Source organism: Pholis gunnellus, assembly GCF_910591455.1.
Source record: "Pholis gunnellus genome assembly, chromosome: 23".
In the NCBI taxonomy this organism is placed as follows: Eukaryota; Metazoa; Chordata; class Actinopteri; order Perciformes; family Pholidae; genus Pholis; species Pholis gunnellus.
The window spans coordinates 293,711-315,335 of record NC_136550.1 but is presented as its reverse complement, the minus strand read 5'-3'; the positions used below and the strand labels follow the sequence as shown (position 1 = coordinate 315,335).

The window sequence follows — 21,625 nt, the reverse complement described above, 5'->3', positions numbered from 1 at the left end:
GCGTAGCAGCTTCTACCTCACCGTAGCATCTTCTACCTCAGCGTAGCAGCTTCTACCTCACCGTAGCATCTACCTCACCGTAGCAGCTTCCACCTCACCGTAGCATCTTCTACCTCACCGTAGCATCTTCTACCTCAGCGTAGCAGCTTCTACCTCACCGTAGCATCTTCCACCTCACCGTAGCATCTTCTACCTCAGCGTAGCAGCTTCTACCTCAGCGTAGCAGCTTCTACCTCACCGTAGCATCTACCTCACCGTAGCAGCTTCCACCTCACCGTAGCAGCTTCTACCTCAGCGTAGCAGCTTCTACCTCACCGTAGCATCTTCTACCTCACCGTAGCATCTTCTACCTCAGCGTAGCAGCTTCTACCTCACCGTAGCATCTTCTACCTCAGCGTAGCAGCTTCTACCTCACCGTAGCATCTTCTACCTCAGCGTAGCAGCTTCTACCTCACCGTAGCATCTTCTACCTCAGCGTAGCAGCTTCTACCTCACCGTAGCAGCTTCTACCTCAGCGTAGCAGCTTCTACCTCACCGTAGCATCTTCTACCTCAGCGTAGCAGCTTCTACCTCACCGTAGCATCTTCCACCTCACCGTAGCATCTTCTACCTCAGCGTAGCAGCTTCTACCTCAGCGTAGCAGCTTCTACCTCACCGTAGCATCTACCTCACCGTAGCAGCTTCCACCTCACCGTAGCAGCTTCTACCTCAGCGTAGCAGCTTCTACCTCACCGTAGCAGCTTCTACCTCACCGTAGCATCTTCTACCTCACCGTAGCATCTTCTACCTCAGCGTAGCATCTTCTACCTCAGCGTAGCAGCTTCTACCTCACCGTAGCATCTTCTACCTCAGCGTAGCAGCTTCTACCTCACCGTAGCATCTTCTACCTCACCGTAGCATCTTCTACCTCAGCGTAGCAGCTTCTACCTCACCGTAGCATCTTCTACCTCACCGTAGCATCTTCTACCTCAGCGTAGCAGCTTCTACCTCACCGTAGCAGCTTCTACCTCACCGTAGCATCTACCTCACCGTAGCATCTTCTACCTCACCGTAGCATCTTCTACCTCACCGTAGCAGCTTCCACCTCACCGTAGCAGCTTCTACCTCACCGTAGCAGCTTCCACCTCACCGTAGCATCTTCTACCTCACCGTAGCAGCGTTCTGCACACACACATCCTTCCTTAATAGTTAAACAATATTCATTAATATCATGAAAACAGTTTGAAAGTGTATAATATCGTTAACTTAACACCGTTATACTTTTGAACAGTTTTCATATCATGTTAGAGCTTTAAATATAACATAAAGTGACATTCTTTACAGTTGCTCCTCCTGACATGTGAGAACATTCAAATTTCTGGACAAAAGTGTTTTAATTATTGCAACAGCTTAAAACTATCGGTATTTGTAACAATGTGGTTTATTTGAATCGTTTCAACAATAAAAGCATGCCGTGGTATTTTATTTTGAATGTATTATCATTTAAATACCTTTTTTAATAGTTTTCTTAGTCTGTTCATCTGCTAGGACGGTGCACCGCCAAAGCATCAAATCATATATATTGTTAGATTGAACTCATTTATGTATCTTTCTTCCCGCCACTAGAGGGCTGACTGTCCCGTGTCACGTGACGAGGTGAGTCGCTTCACATTAGCTAGCTCCGTTCGGCTAAGCAGCTAGCTAACTAGCATTAGCATTTCATTCGGACCGACAACAGGGAAACAAACCACCGGTCAGAGATCCGCCGTTCAGCGGGACCTCTTCTTCACCGGCACCGGCTCCTCCTCCTCCTCCCGGTCGTTCCCGCTCATTTCCCGGCTCTCTCCGTCCTCTCGGTCCAGACCCGAAACATGTCGGCGGTGCAGCGGATGAAGGTGGCGAACGAGCGGCACAGCAAGACCATCACACAGCGGGGACACGTCCAGAAGACATCGGTACTGACAGCCATGCTAACGGCTAACATGTTGTCTTACTGATCCCCCGTACCGCCGAACCATGGTCGGGTTTATTAAACATACATTTATATTTATATTTAGTGTGGAAAGTGCAGAATATTCCCGCTTTAATTTAGATTCGGAGGTAAAATACGAGCCATTGAAGTAGCGGTGCAGCTCAGCTCTTAGCATAGAGCTAGCATTAGCATTAGCAGCTACACTAGTGAGCCTCTTTTTCTCATAACATATCAATCTAACGTCGTATTTAAACGTGCCATTAGTCAGATATTATACATGCATACATCATATATATATTACATCATATATATATTACATCATATATGATATATGCATGGTGTCTGTTGACCGGCTAACATGAGTGAAGCACAGAGGACCAGACTCCATCAGAACTCTGGGACATTGAGAGTGGTTCACACTCTCACAGAGCTCCTGGCTGTGACGTGATATTCACGTGTTCTCTTCACAACCTCACGTGTCCTCGTTAGTTCGGCTCACACGCGCTCCACTGCTCCACGTTGTCCCGGTGACTCGGTGCTGTTGGTCCGCGCTCTCACGCAGCTCGTGCCGGTGTAAACACCGCAGTGGGCGGAGGCGCCTCGTGCTGAACGGTGCTCAACATTGTAAAGAAGTCGTGAATGTGAATTAAACGTGTTCCGAATCAGAGACGAGGCCGCTACCGGCCCGGTTAATGTCACGTGGTGCACTTTATATGGTCACCGTGTTTACTTCAGCACGGAACCGTTAACGGAGTCCAGAGGAGCAGCAATGGAGAAAAACACTATTAATATATTATATTATATTATATTATACTATATTATATTATTATTATGATTATTATATTATTAATATTATTATTATTATATTTTTATATTATATTATTATTATATTTGTATATTATATTGTTATTATTATTATATTATATTATTAATAATATTATTATTATATTTTTATATTATATTATTATTATATTATTTGATCATGTGTTCCAGAGTATGTATGTTCTATATACATATTTATATTTATATTAGTGCTGTGTAACGATTAACATGTAATGTTGATTAATCTCATTGTTAAAGTTCATAATGAATCTAAAGTAGTGTGTTGGTCTCTTGTATGTTAAAGTGCTGCTCTATGAACTAAAGGTCAAAGGTCAACAACATGTGGTGTGAACACATTAAACTCATGCGGTTGTTGTTAACAGCAGGATTCTCTTCTCTCTCTGTGCTCAGTGTGTGAACATGAACAACATGAACAACACGTTTCATCACAATGTGTGTGTTGTGTGTTCTCTCCTCTTCATCACTATGATGCTGTAACTCAGAGGTGATGAAGGTCGGCGGTAACGTGATAATAACGCGTTAACTTGCCCAGCACTAATATAAATATATATAAACATGTAATGATGTTAATGTGATGGTGTGTTCCAGAGGCCTGTGAACGAGGAGAAGTCTCCGGTGGGTCCGTGGCTGCTCGCTCTGTTCGTCTTCGTGGTTTGTGGATCAGGTGAGAGAGAGACACCTTAGAGAGACAGACAGGTAGAGAGACACCTTATAGTCACAGGTAGACAGACAGGTGAGTAGAAAACCTCTTTAAATATTTCAATAAACTGCTGTGAACAAACATGGCATGTTGATGAACTTCTGTTTCCTCTGGTTAACGTCTGCCTGTCTGTCTGTCTGTCTGTCTCTCTCTCTGTCTGCCTGTCTCTCTCTCTGTCTGTCTGTCTCTCTCTCTGTCTGTCTGTCTCTCTCTCTGTCTCTCTCTCTGTCTGTCTGTCTCTCTCTCTGTCTGCCTGTCTCTCTCTCTGTCTGTCTGTCTGTCTGTCTGTCTGTCTGTCTGTCTCTCTCTCTCTCTGTCTCTCTGTCTCTCTGCCTGTCTGTCTTACAGCCATCTTCCAGATCATCCAGAGCATCAGACAGGGCATGTGATGACCTTTGACCTCCGGAGGAGCCTGAGCCTGTCATATGGTGGGGGGGGCCATCATGAACCACACACACACACACACTGAGTGTGTTCTACTCTTCCTCCTGATGAAGATGACCAGATGTTGGTAGTTCTTGTCCTCCAGCTGTTTGTCTCTGAGTTCCACTGAAGCTCCAATGAGCCTCATCCTCTCATACTTCACAGTAAAAGTCCTCCCTGCCTGTGGGCTTTTATTGTGAAGTATGCACAGGAAGTGGTGTGTTTCATTGAGCAGCAGTCTCGTGTGAGGACTCCAACCGCCGGTTTTAAAGGTGCAGCTGAGCCTCCTGCTGGACTACAACGCTCCGCTTTTCTACAAAATAAAGCAGATATTTTTCTCTACTCGCCTCTCTGATCGAATGAAAACTTATTTCTATTAAACCGTTAGCCTAGCTTAGCACGAAGACTGGAAGCAGAGGGAAACCGTTAGCCTAGCTTAGCACAAAGACTGGAAGCAGAGGGAAACTGTTAGCCTAGCTTAGCTCAAAGACTTGAAGCCGAGGGAAACCGTTAGCCTAGCTTAGCACAAAGACTGGAAGCAAAGGGAAAATGTTAGCCTAGCTTAGCACAGGACTGGAAGCAGAGGGAAACCGTTAGCCTAGCTTAGCACAAAGACTGGAAGCAAAGGGAAAATGTTAGCCTAGCTTAGCACAAGACTGGAAGCAGAGGGAAACTGTTAGCCCATTTTACATAATTTACATCATGTCTTCTTCTTCTGCATTTATCAACCTCCGCTCCTTTTAATCTGAAACATAAAGTCACATAAAGAACACTTTTATAATATAATAAAGTAATTAATACAGTAAAGTTATAACAACCCCCCCCCCCCCCAGCTACGCAGTGACGTCACATAAAGAAGATGGCCACCGTGCTGAAGGCGGAAGGTAAAGGAGCTTTTAAGAGGCTGTTTTCTACCTCTAAACACATCCTGTTGGCTCGTGTCATGTGTCATTTAAACCGTGTTATTCTAGTTAACATCTACAGATGTTAGTGTCCCATGGCTGACCCGGGTTAAGCTTGTTTTTGACCCGGATGTAGAGCCCTGCTGCTCGGCTTTACGAGCTCGGTTAATACCGTTAGCATAGCCGACTAGCTGAGCAGCTAAACAACCAAAACGTTATTTATTCATACGTTGGTTGATGTTACCCGTTCTGTTTACGTTACTTCAACATAATAACGAGACCGTAAACCGAAAGCTACTGACGTGATGAAACGTGTCGTCACGTTCTGACATGATGACAAACTGACAGTGTTAGCTTCAGTGTTAGCTTTAGCTTAGCGGAGGAGCTGAGCTCTTACAGACGGGAGAGGAGCTCCGAGAGGCGGCCTCAGAAGCCAGGAAAGACCGTGGTGTGAGCCGGGCCTCCGGGGAACGAGTGTGTGTGAGGATTACAGCCATCTATCAACACTGTGTTTACTGTTATTAATGTTAATTATTACGTGTTTAGGTGCAAGCCAGGTGTGTAGATCTGTCACACACACACACACACACCGACCACAATTACAGTGGGTGCAAATTCAGCTGTTGCTAGGCAACAGGGAGCTATTGAGGGTTGGATTTCAGCTGTGTGTGTGTGTGTGTTTACAGAGGTGCATTGTGGGAGGCCGTGTGTTGTGTGAGGATCGTCCTGCATGGACCCGTCACCATGAGCAACAAGGAGATGGTTTCCATGGAGACAGGTCAGTCTGTGTGATGTCAGCTGAACGTGAACACACACACACACACACACAGATACATACACACACACACATACACACACCTGTAGATGTAGACCAGCACAGAGACTCCTATTCTGTGTGTGTCCACCTCAGAGGTGATGTCATCATCATCATCATCATCACTTCTTCATCAATATTAATTTACTGTGTGTGTGTGTGTGTGTGTGTGTGTGTGTGTGTGTGTGTGTAGAGAACAAAGGACAGAGGAAAGTCTTCCTCCCTAACAAGCTCCTTGAGTGTCTTCCTCGTTTGTCCAGTCTGCCCGGAGACAGGCTGCGCTGGAACACCAACGAGGTGAGAGGCCGTTAGCACGTTAGCATCACATTTAGCCTGTATTTCAAAATAAGAGCGCACTAACATGTAAACGTGTCTCTTTGCAGGAGATTGCTTCCTACCTGATATCCTTCGACAGACATGACGAGTGGCTCTCCTGCTCCCTGAAGACCAGGTCCTCCATGCAGACTCTCACCAAAACCTGGACCACATGCAGCCGCTTCACATCTGGAAAACATCTGATGTTTGTTTGTGTTTCAGGCCGAAGAACGGCAGCATCATCCTGTACAACAGGAAGAAGGTGAAGTACAGGAAGGACGGGTACTGCTGGAAGAAGAGGAAGGATGGGAAGACCACGAGAGAGGACCACATGAAGCTCAAGGTCCAGGGCATGGAGGTCAGAACACGGTGTTACCACCAGTCAGGGTTTAGAGCTAGTAACGTTAGCAGCCCCGCTAACGGCTAACTGACAGGAGGACAGGTAGTAACGTTAGCAGCACCGCTAACGGCTAACTGACAGGAGGACAGGTAGTAACGTTAGCAGCACCGCTAAGTTAGTTGCTGTCTCTGTCTTGGTTTCAGTGCCTGTACTAAAGTTGCCGGTTGCTGTCTCTGTTGTGTTGCAGTGCCTGTACGGTTGCTACGTCCATTCCTCCATCGTTCCAACATTCCACAGACGTTGCTACTGGCTGCTGCAGGTCAACACACACGTTACACATCAACAGACTGTGAACCGAGTTGCCGATCGATCGATAACCGATATGTTTGTTTAACAGAACCCAGACATCGTGCTGGTCCACTACCTGAACGTGCCGTCCCTAGAGGATTCTGGGAAATGCAGTCCTCTGCTGTGTGCGGTGACCGACCGCCATGACAGTCTGAGGTGGAGCCGAGATGAGCTGCTGAACCAGCTGAGGCCCATGTGTACGTATCATGTACAAGTACTAATGAAATACTACCTCACAGTATCTGTGTACTGTGTGGTACTCTGTGGTGTTAACATGCAGTATATGTGTACTCTGTAGTACTAACATGTAGTACTTTTCCTCTCAGTCCACAGTATAAAGTGCTCTGTAGTACTAACATGTAGTACATTTCCTCTCAGTCCACAGTATAAAGTGCTCCGTGGGTTCAGGGGACTTCAGTATTGAGGATCTGGTTCAACACATTCTGGACCGACAAAGAACTAAACCACAACCTCGTACACACACCTGCCTCTGTAACACCGGCCAAGGTAACGCATCACTGTGTGACATCACTGTGACATCACTGTGACATCACTGTGACATCACTGTGTCTCTGTACAGTCTCTTCAGGAGTGAACATTCCTCACCGCTGTAACAGCACCAAGCATCGCATCATCTCCCCCAAACTGCCCCCCTCCTCCTGCAGACCCTCCTCCTCCCCTCTGTCCTGTGAGGGGGGGGAGGCAGGAGGAGGAGGAGGAGGAGGAGGAGGAGGAGGAGGAGGAGGAGGAGGAGGAGGAGGAACCACCAAACTGCCCCCCCTCCAGGCTCAGAGTAGCCCCGTCTCATCTCCCTGCCCCTCATCCACGTAAGTCTCTTTTATCATAGAAGTCTACGGGGAAAGTATGTATATATACATATATATATATATATATATATATGTATATATATATATATGTATATATATATATATATATATGTATATATATATATATATATATACATATATATGTATATATATGTGTATATATATATATATGTATATATATATGTATATATATATATATATGTATATATGTATATATATATATATGTATATATGTATATATACATATATATATGTATATGTATATATGTATATATACATATATATATGTATATATATATATGTATATATATATATATATATATATGTATATATATATATGTATATATATATATATATGTATATATACATATATATATATATATATATGTATATATATATATATATGTATATATACATATATATATATATATATACATATATATATATATGTATATACATATATATATATATATATATGTATATACATATATATATATATATATATATATGTATATATGTATATATATATATATATACATATATATATAAATATATATATACATATATGTATATATTCACTATATATATGTATATATATACACTATATATATATATATATACATATATATATATATACATATATATATATATATATATATATATATATATGTATATATATATATATATATATATTATATATATATATATATATATATATATATATATATATATATATATGTATATATGTATATATATGTGTATATATAAACTCTGTTTATTCTACAGCTCGCCCCCCCCTCAGCCTCACAGAGCGACCATCACCGTGGGTAACCACGGCAACGGCTTCTACGGCGACCGCTGCGGCAACCTGACGACGGTTGCGTTGCCCCAGAACGCCGTGATCGTCATGGCAACCACCACCACCACCCTGGCAGGCGGAGGAGGCGGAGCCAGAGGAGGAGAGGAGGCGGGGCTTTCACTCAACCACTCTGGCCAGTTGCTGCTCTCCCCCGCTCTGGCCCCTCCCCCTCCCTCCTCCTCCCCCGCTCCCCCCTCACTCCCCCCTCCTCCTCCCGTGACCACTCTCTCCCTCACCCTCCTCCCCTCCCCTGTCATTGGAGGCCTGCTCGTCACCCCCCCCCTCCTCCTCCCGCCGTTCCCCCCCCTCCTCCTCCTGCCACCTCCCTTCCCTCCCCCGCTTCCTCCCCCCCGCCTCACCCAACTTTCGACCCCGACTCCTTCCTGAACTCCCCCAAACAGGGTCAGACATATGGCGGCCCCCCTCCTCCCTCCTCCTCCCCCTCACCTGTTCTCTCCTCCTCCTCCCCCCTCTCTCCCCCGTCTCTAGCTCTCTCTCTCTCACCCACCTCCACCCCTCCATCCTCTGTCTCTCCTCCCTCCTCTCTGTCCTCCCTCTCCTCCTCCTCCTCCTCCCCCCCCTCGTCCTCCCTCCCCCCCGCCCTCTCCCTGTCGCCCACCTCCTCTGTGACTCCGCCCCTGCTCCCCCTCTGCCTGGAGCTGGGAGCTCTCGGGGAGTCACAAGGGGGGAGGCAGGAGGAGGAGCCTGTGAGAGAGGAGGAGGAGCCTGTGAGAGAGGAGGAGGAGGAGGTGAAGGACAGGAGAGATGATGATGATGATGATGAAGGCGAGGCTCCTCCCACTAAGCTGGCTCTCCTCCAGGTGAGACTTGGAGGAACTACTTTCTTCACAGCTCGTAATCATCCGCTCTCTCTCTTCACTGTAGTTTTTATTTCTGTGTTCTTCAGACAAGCCACGCCTCCTCCTGCTCGTCTCCACGTCAACAAACGGTCGGCAGCGCCTCTTCCCTGCTCTTGGTTTGCCAGGACTCGGCAGGCCAACCCGGTCGGCCGGCCAATCAGACGCAGCCGTTGGTCCCGGTCCCGCCCTACGATCACGTGTCCTATCTGAGTCGGCCCGTTAGCTCCGCCTCCGTTCCTGCCGTCGCCATGGATACCGCCGCTCGCCCGGCAACGCCCCCGGTCCAGGTGAAGGAGGAGGGTGGGCGGGGCTACGACCCGGAGGACGCCCGCATGGACACGCACCTGGAGGAGGAGGGGGCGGAGCCATGCGAGCGAGGAGGAGGAGAAGGGGAGGAGCTTGACATCTCCTTCGACCTCATCTCTGACCTCATCACCGAGGCGGCCAATCCCGTGGTGGCTCACCACCCCCCCCGCCGCGCCAAACCCGGCCGTGTTCCCGGCGGGGGTCCGCTACATGGTGCCCCCCCAACCCTCCCCCTCCTCCTCCTTCCTCCCCTTCCCTCACCTGCTGCCCTCCTCCACCTCCACCCGCCTCTCCTCCATCACAGACTTCTCTCCAGAGTGGTCGTACCCAGAGGTAAGCTGTCAGCTGTTTGCTGTTAGCTGTTTGCTGTCAGCTGTTAGCTGTTAGCTGTTAGCTGTTAGCTGTCAGCAGTTAGCTGTTAGCTGTCAGCTGTTAGCTGTTAGCAGTTAGCTGTTAGCTGTTAGCTGTCAGCAGTTAGCTGTTAGCTGTCAGCTGTTAGCTGTTAGCTGTTAGCAGTTAGCTGTTAGCTGTCAGCAGTTAGCTGTTAGCTGTCAGCAGTTAGCTGTTAGCGGTCAGTTGTTAGCAGTTAGCAGTTAGCAGTTAGCTTTCGTCAATAGAGACAGAATGAGGTATTCCTCTGTTTGTCCACAAGGGGGTGCCAGAGGCCCTCATCACAAAAGTGACTGTGTGTGTGTGTGTGTGTGTGTGTGTGTGTGTGTGTGTGTGTGTGTGTGTGTGTGTGTGTGTGTGTGTGTGTGTGTGTGTGTGTGTGTGTGTGTGTGTGTGTGTGTGTAGGGAGGTGTGAAGGTATTGATCACAGGACCGTGGAGTGGGCTGTTGGGTCGATACTCGTGTGTGTTTGATCAGAGCACGGTCCCCGCTTCGCTCATCCAACCTGGAGTACTACGCTGCTACTGTCCTGGTACACACACACACACACACACACACACACACTGTGTTTTTGGTGTGTCCCTCTAACATGTTGATGGTCCCGTCTCTCTCTCAGCCCACGAGGCCGGTCTGGTGTGTCTCCAGGTTCTAGAGTCTGGAGGTTCCGTCTCGTCCTCGGTTCTGTTTGAGTACCGAGCGAGGAACGCCAGCTCTCTGCCGAGCTCTCAGCTCGACTGGCTCTCATTGGACGGTGAGGCTCAAGCTAACAGCTCTTAAAACTCTTGTTGTCTGAATGGAGTCTGGTTCTATCTGTGCTAAGCTATACGCTAACAATGTAGCAGCTCTATCGACACTCAACATAACATCATCGTTGTGTTGACGTCCTGCACGGCATTGTGGGAAGTGTATTTTTTTGTTAATGTAATCTGTGAGGTTTAATCCGTCCAATCAAACAGCTGCTGAGTGATGTCATGATGGGGGGGGGGGGTTCAGCTGCTATTTATGTCTGAACCCAGACCAGGTTTGGGTTCAGACCCCCCTCACTTCCTCTTTATCTCATTTCTTCTTCTCTCTCTGTGTCTCATGAAATCTGTTGGGGGGGGGCTCAGGAATGTGAGACAGCCCCCCCCCCCCCCCCCGCCTCCCTCACTGTGGATTACCCAGCATGCCTTGCTGCTGTGTTTGGACACTAGTCTGCACAGGACGACCGAGCACACACTGCTCTCTCTCTTTACCTTGTTGATCCTGTGTGTGTGTGTTAACTAATGCTGTGACATCACAGCCTACCCACAATGCTCCTCACCTCCCTGTGACAGACACACAGACAGAAGATGGACGGTAGGACCGGAGTGTGTGTGTGTGTGTGTGTGAGCGTTAGCTTGTTATATTTATTGTTGTTTTTCACTGTTACACTCGTGATGTGTATTACGATTAAGAACCTTTATTGATCGATGATGTCATACAGACGTGTCACGTGACATGTTAACATCATGTGTGTATTATGGGATGTAATGTGTGTGTATATATGTAATAGAACGTAGGATATGATAGTGTGTGTGTGTGTGTGGGGGTGGGGAAATGAAAGCAGACTCCCTATATAGCCTCACACACACACACACACACTGTCTCAAATGGAAACTATCTCCACTGACTTGGTGTGTGTGTGTGTGTGTGTGTGTGTGTGTGTGTGTGTGTGTGTGTGTGTGTGTGTGTGAGAAAGAGGCTCTATTAAAACAGTTATTTAAGAGGAGTTTTCCATTTGCCTCCTGGTTAGAGCTGTCGACACAGTAACACAGTAGTTAGTAACGCTAACTAGCTTTCTCCCACATAAAAACAATGATGACCATGGTGGTGATATCGCCGGAAACAAAACCCATCTGTGATATCATCACCCTGTTTCATCTGCTATTGTTTCACAGTTTGAGCTACCTAGTTAGCTGGATAGAACTAACTAAAACCATGGTCTGTGTTTGTTGTTGGTTTTAGCTAGTTAGCAAAATTGGTTTTTGATCTTTGTCCATCGCCGTTTCTCTGTAGAGTTTTTATTTTTTTTAACTTCTTTTTTAACCTTTTGTGTTACAACTATTTTCGGGACTCTAAAGTAGCCCTTAGTCGTTAACTGTGGTAAACTGTGGTAAACGGATGTAAACAGCTCTCTGTGTGTTTTCTGTGTGCAGATAATCAGTTCAGGATGTCCATCCTGGAGCGACTGGAGCAGATGGAGCGCAGGATGGCAGAGATGGCCGCCCACAACAACAACAACAACAACCAGCAGCAGCAGCAGCAGCAGCAGCAGCATCAACATCAACATGGCAGCCAGCTGGCCCCACCCCCTCCACCCCCCCTACCTGAGGACCATGAACAGGTGAGAAGATAGAACGGGACTCTCTCTGTTGGGGTCATGAAGCTTCTAATGTTCAGGTAGTAGTGTTAGACTAAATAATAGAAACACAATCACACCGCTCCTTTCTCTTTCTTTCCTCTTCTCGTGCACTAATTCTCTTTAAGCTGATCAGCCAATCAGAGACATGAGAGAGATTACAGGAAGCTGGTAAACAAGTTAAGACGAACTCATGAACCTGAATGTAAAACCCTTTAAAACAGTCCGACCTCCGCTGAACCAGAGCCTCTCTCTCTCTCTCTCTCTCTCTCTCTCTCTCAGACACTAAAACTATTAGAACTCATCGTATCCTCTGTTTTTACAGTTTGACATCAAGATCACTTTATGTTCTTCATCAGTGTTTAGAGGCTTCACCTGAGCTTTTATTCTGAAGGAATGTTAATGAATCTCTGTTTGTGTCCTCAGTGGTTCGAGAGGAGGATTGTGGGAGTTTGTGAGAGGATGATGAGAGGAGGAAGGTGGGGAGGAGGAGGAGGAGGAGGAGGAGGAGGAGAGAGGCTTCATCACTCGGTCCGTCACCGCGGGATGACACTCCTCCACCTGGCTGCTGCACAAGGATACACACACCTGATACACACTCTGATCCACTGGAGGTACACACACACACACACACACCTGATACACACTCTGATCCACTGGAGGTACACACACACACACACACACCTGATACACACTCTGATCCACTGGAGGTACACACACACACACACACACCTGATACACACTCTGATCCACTGGAGGTACACACACACACACACTTGTTGACTATAGCTGTGTGTGTGTGTTGTAGGAGTGTTAACAGCGACAGTTTGGACTTGGAACAGGAAGTAGATCCTCTGAACATCGACCACTTCTCCTGCACCCCGCTGGTAAAACACACACACACATTTAAAGTCCTGTGCTGTGATTGGCCAGGTGTCCCGTCAGTCATCAGTGTTGCGTGTCTCTCTGTGTGTTCCAGATGTGGGCGTGTGCTCTGGGCCACCAGAGGGCAGCAGAGCTCCTGTACAGCTGGAACAGCTCTGCTCTGGGGCTCCCTGATTCGCTTGGCCGCTTGCCGCTCGCCGTGGCTCGCTCCCGAGGACACACCCGCCTCGCCACCGCGCTGGAGGAGCTGCACACGCATGTGACGCCCAGGGACGACGTGCACACGCCCACCACGCCGCAACCACAGCCGTCACCGTCTCCTCCGTCCACCAGCCCAGACACAGGTACCACACCTGACAGTCCTGTCTAACTAGTAGATACTAGCTGGTAGCTGGTAGCTACTAGCTGGTAGCTAACGCTGCATTCACACCAAACGTGAAGTGGATGTGTTGTGATTCCAGTCCTCTGATTGGCTCTAACGGTGTCACTTCTCTCCCCCCCCCCCCCCCCTCCAGGTCTGAGCTCCTCCAGCAGCCTCCCCTCCCCCAGTGGCCCCTCCTCCCCCTCCCCGAGCTCCGCCTACTCCAGTGGTCCCGCCCCCATGGATACCTCCCCCTCCTCCCCCTCGTCTCTGTCTTCTTCCTCGCTGCCGGTCTCCCCACCCTCCCCCTCCTCCCTGACCCCCCCTCCCTGTGTCCATGTGGGGGGAGGAGATGACCTCCGGGCTCAACACAGGTAAGATAGGTAGCGCAGGTAGCACAGGTAACGCAGGTAAACAGGTAGCACAGACAACACAGGTAGCACAGGTAACGCAGGTAAACAGGTAGCGCAGATAATGCTGTTAATTCAGGTAGCACAGGTAAACAGGTAACACAGGTAGCACAGGTAGCGCAGGTAAACAGGTAACGCAGACAACACAGGTAAACAGGTAGCACAGGTAGCGCAGGTAAACAGGTAACGCAGATAATGCTGTTAATTCAGGTAGCACAGGTAAACAGGTAACACAGGTAGCACAGGTAACGCAGGTAAACAGGTAGCGCAGATAATGCTGTTAATTCAGGTAGCGCAGGTAAACAGACAACACAGGTAGCACAGGTAACGCAGGTAAACAGGTAGCGCAGATAATGCTGTTAATTCAGGTAGCACAGGTAAACAGGTAACACAGGTAGCACAGGTACCGCAGGTAAACAGGTAGCGCAGATAATGCTGTTAATTCAGGTAGCACAGGTAAACAGACAACACAGGTAGCACAGGTAAACAGGTAACGCAGACAACACAGGTAAACAGGTAGCACAGGTAGCGCAGGTAAACAGGTAACGCAGACAACACAGGTAAACAGGTAGCACAGGTAACACAGGTAGCACAGGTAGCGCAGGTAAACAGGTAACGCAGACAACACAGGTAAACAGGTAGCGCAGGTAGCACAGGTAGCGCAGGTAAACAGGTAGCACAGGTAGTGCAGGTAAACAGGTAGCACAGGTACCACAGGTAGCGCAGGTAAACAGGTAGCGCAGGTAAACAGGTAGCGCAGACAACACAGGTAGCGCAGTTAGCACAGGTAACGCAGGTAAACAGGTAGCGCAGGTAAACAGGTAGCGCAGGTAAACAGGTAGCGCAGGTAAACAGGTAGCGCAGACAACACAGGTAGCGCAGATACTGTTTTATCAATAAGATGGAGACCTGGTCTGTGTCCCTGATCCCTCACAGGTCTGAACCCCGGAGGCTCCAGAGACTCTCCGCTCTTCCTGATGGACTACGAGAGCACCTGTCCCCCCTCCCCCGCCCACACACACACACACACACACACACACCCGGCGGCCGGGCGGCGAGCGCTGGAGGAGCAGCTGCTGAGCTACGGAGAGAACGCAGAGAACGAGGGAGAGGAGGAGGAGTTCCTGGAGGAGGAGGTGCTGCAGGTACACATTAAACACACCAACATGTAAAGTTTAGTCTTAGTCCTGATGTACACACATTAAACACCTGTTGCTGTGGTTACCCTCAGGTTGACATGGCGACGCTGGCGGAGCAGATCATCGAGGCGACCCCGGAGCGGATCAAACAGGAGGACTTCCCCAGGGGGGCGGAGTCACCGCTCAGAGAGAGGCGGGACAACGCCGCCATGCAGGACACCTGGCTCGCCACGTACCTCGACACGGTCGACGCCCACACGCACTCCCCGCCCAGGTAAGCCCCGCCCACTGCTTTGCATTATGGGTATTATCACAAGGTCACGGATACACGTGTGTTCACGTGTACCTGCAGACGGGTGTGCCCGCCCTCGCCCCTCAGCGCACTGGCCCTCCAGAGGCTCCGCCCCCCTTCCTCCGCGGCGTGGGCGGAGTTCCTGAACGCCTCGGCCAATGGGAAGATAGAAAGAGACTTCGCCCTGCTGACGCTGACGGACGGAGAGCAGAGGGAGCTGTACGAGGCCGCCAGGATCATCCAGAACGCCTTCAGGAGATACAAGGTACACACGCTATGATGTCATCAGTGTGTACACACGCTGCACGCTATGATGTCATCACAGTGTGTACACACACTACACGCTATGATGTCATCACAGTGTGTACACACACACGTCACGCTGCTGTTTCCTGTCTGTCTGCAGGGTCGGAGGTTAAAGGAGCAGCAGGACATGGCTGCAGCCGTCATACAGAGATGCTACAGGAAGTACAAACAGGTGTGTGTGTGTGTGTGTGTGTGTGTGTGTGTGTGTGTGTGTGTGTGTGTGTGTGTGTGTGTGTGTGTGTGTGTGTGTGTGTGTGTGTGTGTGGGCTTCACTAACACTGAACTAACCTGCCGTGTGTGTTCACCGTCTCTCTCTCTCTCTGGCTAGCTAACATGGATAGCTCTGAAGGTAATGTGGACAGACCGGTAGCTGTAGTGGTGTGTAGTCAGTGTGTAGTCAGTGTGTGTGTCTTCTTTGTTTAATCACATGATATGTAAACAGTGATGGTTCTGGTTTAACACTGAAGCCTCAGACATCCTGAGACACTAAACTGATGTCATGAGATCCTGTGGAGGTGTTTCACTGTGTAGAGTTCATTGAGCTGTGATTTAATATAACACAGACAAACAGTGATGCAGGAAGAACTACAGAGTCTGGTGTGATCGATGCTATGCTATATGCTAACATTGTGTAACCCCCCCCCTCAGTACGCTCTCTACAAGAAGATGACCCAGGCGGCCATCTTGATCCAGTCCAAGTTCAGGTCCTACTACGAGCAAAAGCGGTTCCAGCAGAGCCGGCGGGCGGCGGTCCTCATCCAGCAGTACTACCGCAGCTACAAGGAGTACGAGAGGCTGAAGCAGGGTCCCAGAGGGGCCGCCAGCCACAACCCCAAGATCAAGTAAGACCTCATCCACACACCTGTGAGACCACATCAGGCTAGACCTCATCCACACACCTGTTAGACCAGATCAGGCTAGACCTCATCCACACACCTGTTAGACCACATCAGGCTAGACCTCATCCACACACCTGTTAGACCACATCAGGCTAGACCTCATCCACACACCTGTGAGACCACATCAGGCTAGACCTCATCCACACACCTGTGAGACCACATCAGGCTAGACCTCATCCACACACCTGTTAGACCACATCAGGCTAGACCTCATCCACACACCTGTGAGACCACATCAGGCTAGACCTCATCCACACACCTGTGAGACCACATCAGGCTAGACCTCATCCACACACCTGTGAGACCACATCAGGCTAGACCTCATCCACACACCTGTGAGACCAGATCAGGCTAGACCTCATCCACACACCTGTGAGACCACATCAGGCTAGACCTCATCCACACACCTGTGAGACCAGATCAGGCTAGACCTCATCCACACACCTGTGAGACCACATCAGGCTAGACCTCATCCACACACCTGTGAGACCACATCAGGCTAGACCTCATCCACACACCTGTGAGACCACATCAGGCTAGACCTCATCCACACACCTGTTAGACCAGATCAGGCTAGACCTCATCCACATACCTGTGAGACCACATCAGGCTAGACCTCATCCACACACCTGTTAGACCAGATCAGGCTAGACCTCATCCACACACCTGTGAGACCACATCAGGCTAGACCTCATCCACACACCTGTGAGACCACATCAGGCTAGACCTCATCCACACACCTGTGAGACCACATCAGGCTAGACCTCATCCACACACCTGTGAGACCACATCAGGCTAGACCTCATTGATCACTGCTGGTACTGATGTTGGTGGTTTTGGGTCCATCAGGGGCTCGTTCTTAACGAAGAAACAGGACCAGGCAGCTCGGAAGATCATGAGGTTCTTGAGACGCTGCAGGCACAGGTAACACACACACACACACACACGCACAGGTAACACACACACACACACACACGCACAGGTAACACACACACACACACACACGCACAGGTAACACACACACACACACACACGCACAGGTAACACACACACACACACACACGCACAGGTAACACACACACACACACACACGCACAGGTAACACACACACACACACACACGCACAGGTAACACACACACACACACACACGCACAGGTAACACACACACACACGCACAGGTAACACACACACACACACACACGCACAGGTAACACACACACACACACACACGCACAGGTAACACACACACACACACACACGCACAGGTAACACACACACACACACACACGCACAGGTAACACACACACACACACACACACACTCTTGTACAGCATGACTAAATGTGTGTGTGTGTGTGTGTGTGTGTGTGTGTGTGTGTGTGTGTGTGTGTGTGTGTGTGTGTGTGTGTGTGTGTGTGTGTGTGTGTGTGTGTGTGTGTGTGTGTGTGCAGGATTAAGGAGCTGAAGCAGACGAGGGAGCTGGAGAGGAGAGGACTGACCACTTAAACATTTGTTCATTATTCTCCTGAGTTGGACTTGTAAGGAGAGACTCTGGTGTCACAGAGACGCCTCACCTGTCTGTCTGCAGCTTCAGGAGCTCCATCCATCATCGTCATGGTGACCCTTTGCTCAGCCTGACAGGCGTCATACATTTGGGCTTTTGTGCCCTTATTGCAGCCTTTCAGGCAGCAGCCCATGCCTTTCTCAACACAGTCCACTAGCTAAATGTACCATTCGCCTCCTCTGGCCGTCGTCACTGCTATGATTCATATTTGTATTAAATGTGGAGAGACGTGTTCTTTAAGGAGCCAGAACATCAACGAGGAGTCTAACTATGAATACAGAGATGGTTCACAGAGGGGTGCATGCTGGGATACTTGTCTGAAGTCAGCTGGGGGGCGGGGCTAAAGCCTGCGGGTGGTTTTTGGGGTCGATGTGGACTTTAAATGTGAGCGGTCGGGCTGTGACTTAACCAAAGGAGGCAGATTGTTTCCTAGCAGGCACAGCTCGGGGGATCTACTCCCAGAATGCTCTGCTGTGGAGCTCACGGCCCACGAACCAATCAGAGTCTGACTGAATGTTAAAAAGTTGCGTAACATTTTGGGAGGAGCTCTAAGAAAAGTACTTAAAGAGAAACACAATCGCGTATTTAAACTATAAATATATATATATATATATATATACACATATATATATATATATATATATATATGTGTATACACTCTAATGTTGGACTTTATAGATGCTATGGATGTTGATATTTATTACAGCATGACCTGTTAATGTGAGTGTATGAGAGAGAGTGTGTGTGTGTGTGTGTGTGTGTGAGAGGTGGAGTCTTAAGGAACCCCCCCCCTCTGACCTCTGACCTCTGACACCACTAATCAATCCTGATCATTTCATAAAAGTCTTCAAATATATATTAATACCTGAATATATGAGGTCAGAGGTCAAACCGGGTTCCCTTCTAAACGTTTAAGCTCTCTGGACTCTGCTGCTCCTTCACAAGCACAAGTTACACAAGTTCATCTTTACTACTACCTTTACTTCTTCTTCTACTACCTTTACTTCTTCTTCTTCTTCTTCTTCTACTACCTTTACTTCTTCTTCTACTACCTTTACTTCTTCTTCTTCTTCTTCTTCTACTACCTTTACTTCTTCTTCTACTACCTTTACTTCTTCTTCTTCTTCTACTACCTTTACTTCTTCTTCTTCTACCTTTACTTCTTCTTCTTCTTCTACTACCTTTACTTCTTCTTCTACTACCTTTACTTCTTCTTCTTCTTCTTCTTCTACTACCTTTACTTCTTCTTCTTCTACCTTTACTTCTTCTTCTACTACCTTTACTTCTTCTTCTTCTACCTTTACTTCTTCTACTACCTTTACTTCTTCTTCTTCTTCTTCTACCTTTACTTCTTCTTCTACTACCTTTACTTCTTCTTCTTCTTCTTCTTCTACTACCTTTACTTCTTCTTCTTCTACCTTTACTTCTTCTTCTACTACCTTTACTTCTTCTTCTTCTTCTTCTTCTACTACCTTTACTTCTTCTTCTTCTTCTTCTTCTTCTTCTTCTTCTTCTTCTTCTTCTTCTTCTTCTTCTTCTTCTTCTTCTTCTTCTTCTTCTTCTTCTACCTTTACTTCTTCTTCTTCTTCTTCTTCTTCTTCTACCTTTACTTCTTCTTCTTCTACCTTTACTTCTTCTTCTTCTACCTTTACTTCTTCTTCTACTATAACTTCTCCAGCAGTTGCCGTGACGCTTTGCATGACTGTGTTTTTCTTCTTCATGTGAAATCCTTAAAGATTAACTCGATTCTTTATTCTACAAGTCTGATGAATAAACAGCTGTTTGCTATTTGTTTCCTGCTGGTCCGTCATTTATTCCTGTCCCCTGGAAACAAGCGTTTCCCTCAGTGTGTTGGTTCAGGAGTCAGACCAGGTCCAGCTCAGACCAGGTCCAGCTCAGACCAGGTCCTGGAAGGTTTGTTCTCATAATAATCAGATGAAATGATTTATGTGATGACGTCGGCACAATATTGAGAAAAGGTTTACAAAGAAGTTTTTAAAGACTGAACGGTAGTATTTAGGACACGCTCTAGTGTACTGTGACTCTGATGTACTGAAGAATGAAATACTCAAGAAGTATCTCCTCCACCTGCTGGACACAGACTGATGTTGGTTTTGAATAACTTTATTAGCATTCTACAGCAGTGTTTACATCAGGGGGCCAAAAGAAACCACGTGACCTCCCAGAATGCACCTGGTCAGAGCGGCGTCATGCTGACAGTGACACGGTTTCTCTCTGTTAAAGGGTTAAACCAGCCACGTGTTCCTTCAACACACACTAATAAAACCACAATAACAACTATTATAATCATACAAATATACATGTATTATCATTCTTTATTGGATTATTTCTTCAGTAAATGATTCAAACTTTAAATAATCTTTTAGTTATTTTCTATTAATCTCAGAACTAAAACATGAATCATGTTCCGTCTTTTAGTTCAATTTAATATTTAATATTTCATTTTGAAATGAAAAGTTTTAATCCAACAATAACCGGACCGACGTTAGATTCTACAGGAACTGTTCATCAAATATAAGTTCATAAATATACAGCAGACGGTCTTCTAGACAGACTCTTATTTTGAAATAAAAGCGAGAGAATTCAAAATAATAATAAAGACGATTAGAGGTTAAAAAATAAATATATTGTTTTATATATATATATATATATATATATAATTATCTTTTCTATATCTATATTATATTTTTAATTATCAGTGCTTTGATGTTAAACGTTTGTAATAATATTAGTTTACTTAATTCTATATAAAACTAAATATCTGTTTAACTTCCTGTTTGGTTTCGTGTTAACATGTCGACCTTTCGTTCAAAGTCTTGACTTAATAACTTAATAACTTAATAACATTTATCCATAAACGTTCTTCTTGTGATTTCATTGTTATGATTGATTTATAGAACAAAAGGAACATTTTGGGATTTACAGTAATAATGAAGAAATACGTCGTTATAATGTGAGCACTTTAAAATCAAGATGACATTAATATATTAATACATTAATACATTAATATATTAATGTATTAATATATTTGTTTCATCTTGTTTCCTTCATGGTGGAACTCAGCTTCCACAATAAAACACTTTTCTGTCGCTTAAGAAACTTAAAATAAATACAAAATGGAGGAATAATATTTAGTTCATTTGATCTGAAAATAGAGTAAATAGTTGTAATTATAGATTATTGCATCAAACTCTTCAAGCTCTGCGACACGAGGCTCTGCACCAACGTGCTCATTAACATGAGAAAACATCTCAGATCATCTCGGGTCCCAAAGAGTTTATTGATCCACATGTCCTTTCCTTTAGTGTCCTTCACTCCTTCCTTGTCTCCTTCTTAATGTCCTTGTGTCCTTTCGTTAACACTTTATAATAACCATCAATAAATGATACATTTATAGTTAATTACACTTGTATTAACAGTTGTAATGTTAATAAACAATGAAATGATCATTATTAATTATTAGTCATGTTATAATTACTCTTATTTTATT

The 21,625-nt window shown here is 46.7% G+C and overlaps 2 protein-coding genes across 2 annotated transcripts; both read left to right on the top strand.

The window, feature by feature from the left end:
• Positions 1 to 1,687: 1,687 nt before the first annotated feature.
• Positions 1,688 to 4,253, top strand: LOC306714682 (stress-associated endoplasmic reticulum protein 1). Its single transcript, XM_079184772.1, has 3 exons — positions 1,688 to 1,934; positions 3,383 to 3,458; positions 3,843 to 4,253. The coding sequence occupies exons 1-3, from the start codon at positions 1,851 to 1,853 to the stop codon at positions 3,881 to 3,883; spliced, it is 201 nt and encodes a 66-aa protein (XP_079040898.1). The 5' UTR covers positions 1,688 to 1,850; the 3' UTR covers positions 3,884 to 4,253.
• Positions 4,254 to 4,760: 507 nt separating this feature from the next.
• Positions 4,761 to 19,902, top strand: camta2 (calmodulin binding transcription activator 2). The gene is given in 28 exon segments (XM_079184744.1): positions 4,761 to 4,801; positions 5,506 to 5,597; positions 5,827 to 5,930; positions 6,017 to 6,084; positions 6,171 to 6,306; positions 6,536 to 6,607; positions 6,686 to 6,833; positions 7,015 to 7,143; positions 7,217 to 7,463; positions 8,250 to 8,599; positions 8,602 to 9,143; positions 9,230 to 9,655; positions 9,657 to 9,821; positions 10,284 to 10,410; positions 10,495 to 10,629; positions 12,056 to 12,243; positions 12,685 to 12,872; positions 13,067 to 13,145; positions 13,238 to 13,487; positions 13,659 to 13,827; positions 13,829 to 13,878; positions 14,851 to 15,059; positions 15,146 to 15,327; positions 15,406 to 15,610; positions 15,752 to 15,823; positions 16,300 to 16,493; positions 17,400 to 17,474; positions 18,002 to 19,902. Coding segments are annotated over 27 exon segments (4,599 nt in total). The 5' UTR covers positions 4,761 to 4,801; positions 5,506 to 5,563; the 3' UTR covers positions 18,057 to 19,902.
• Positions 19,903 to 21,625: the final 1,723 nt, after the last annotated feature.

What these genes read in the sequence shown, in the direction of transcription:
- LOC306714682 (XM_079184772.1), top strand. Translation starts at nt 1,851, where the DNA reads ATGTCGGCGGTGCAGCGGATGAAGGTGGCGAACGAGCGGCACAGCAAG. An exon ending in GACACGTCCAGAAGACATCG is followed by an intron (nt 1,935 to 3,382) that starts GTACTGACAGCC and finishes GGTGTGTTCCAG; the next exon opens with AGGCCTGTGAACGAGGAGAA. An exon ending in CTTCGTGGTTTGTGGATCAG is followed by an intron (nt 3,459 to 3,842) that starts GTGAGAGAGAGA and finishes TCTGTCTTACAG; the next exon opens with CCATCTTCCAGATCATCCAG.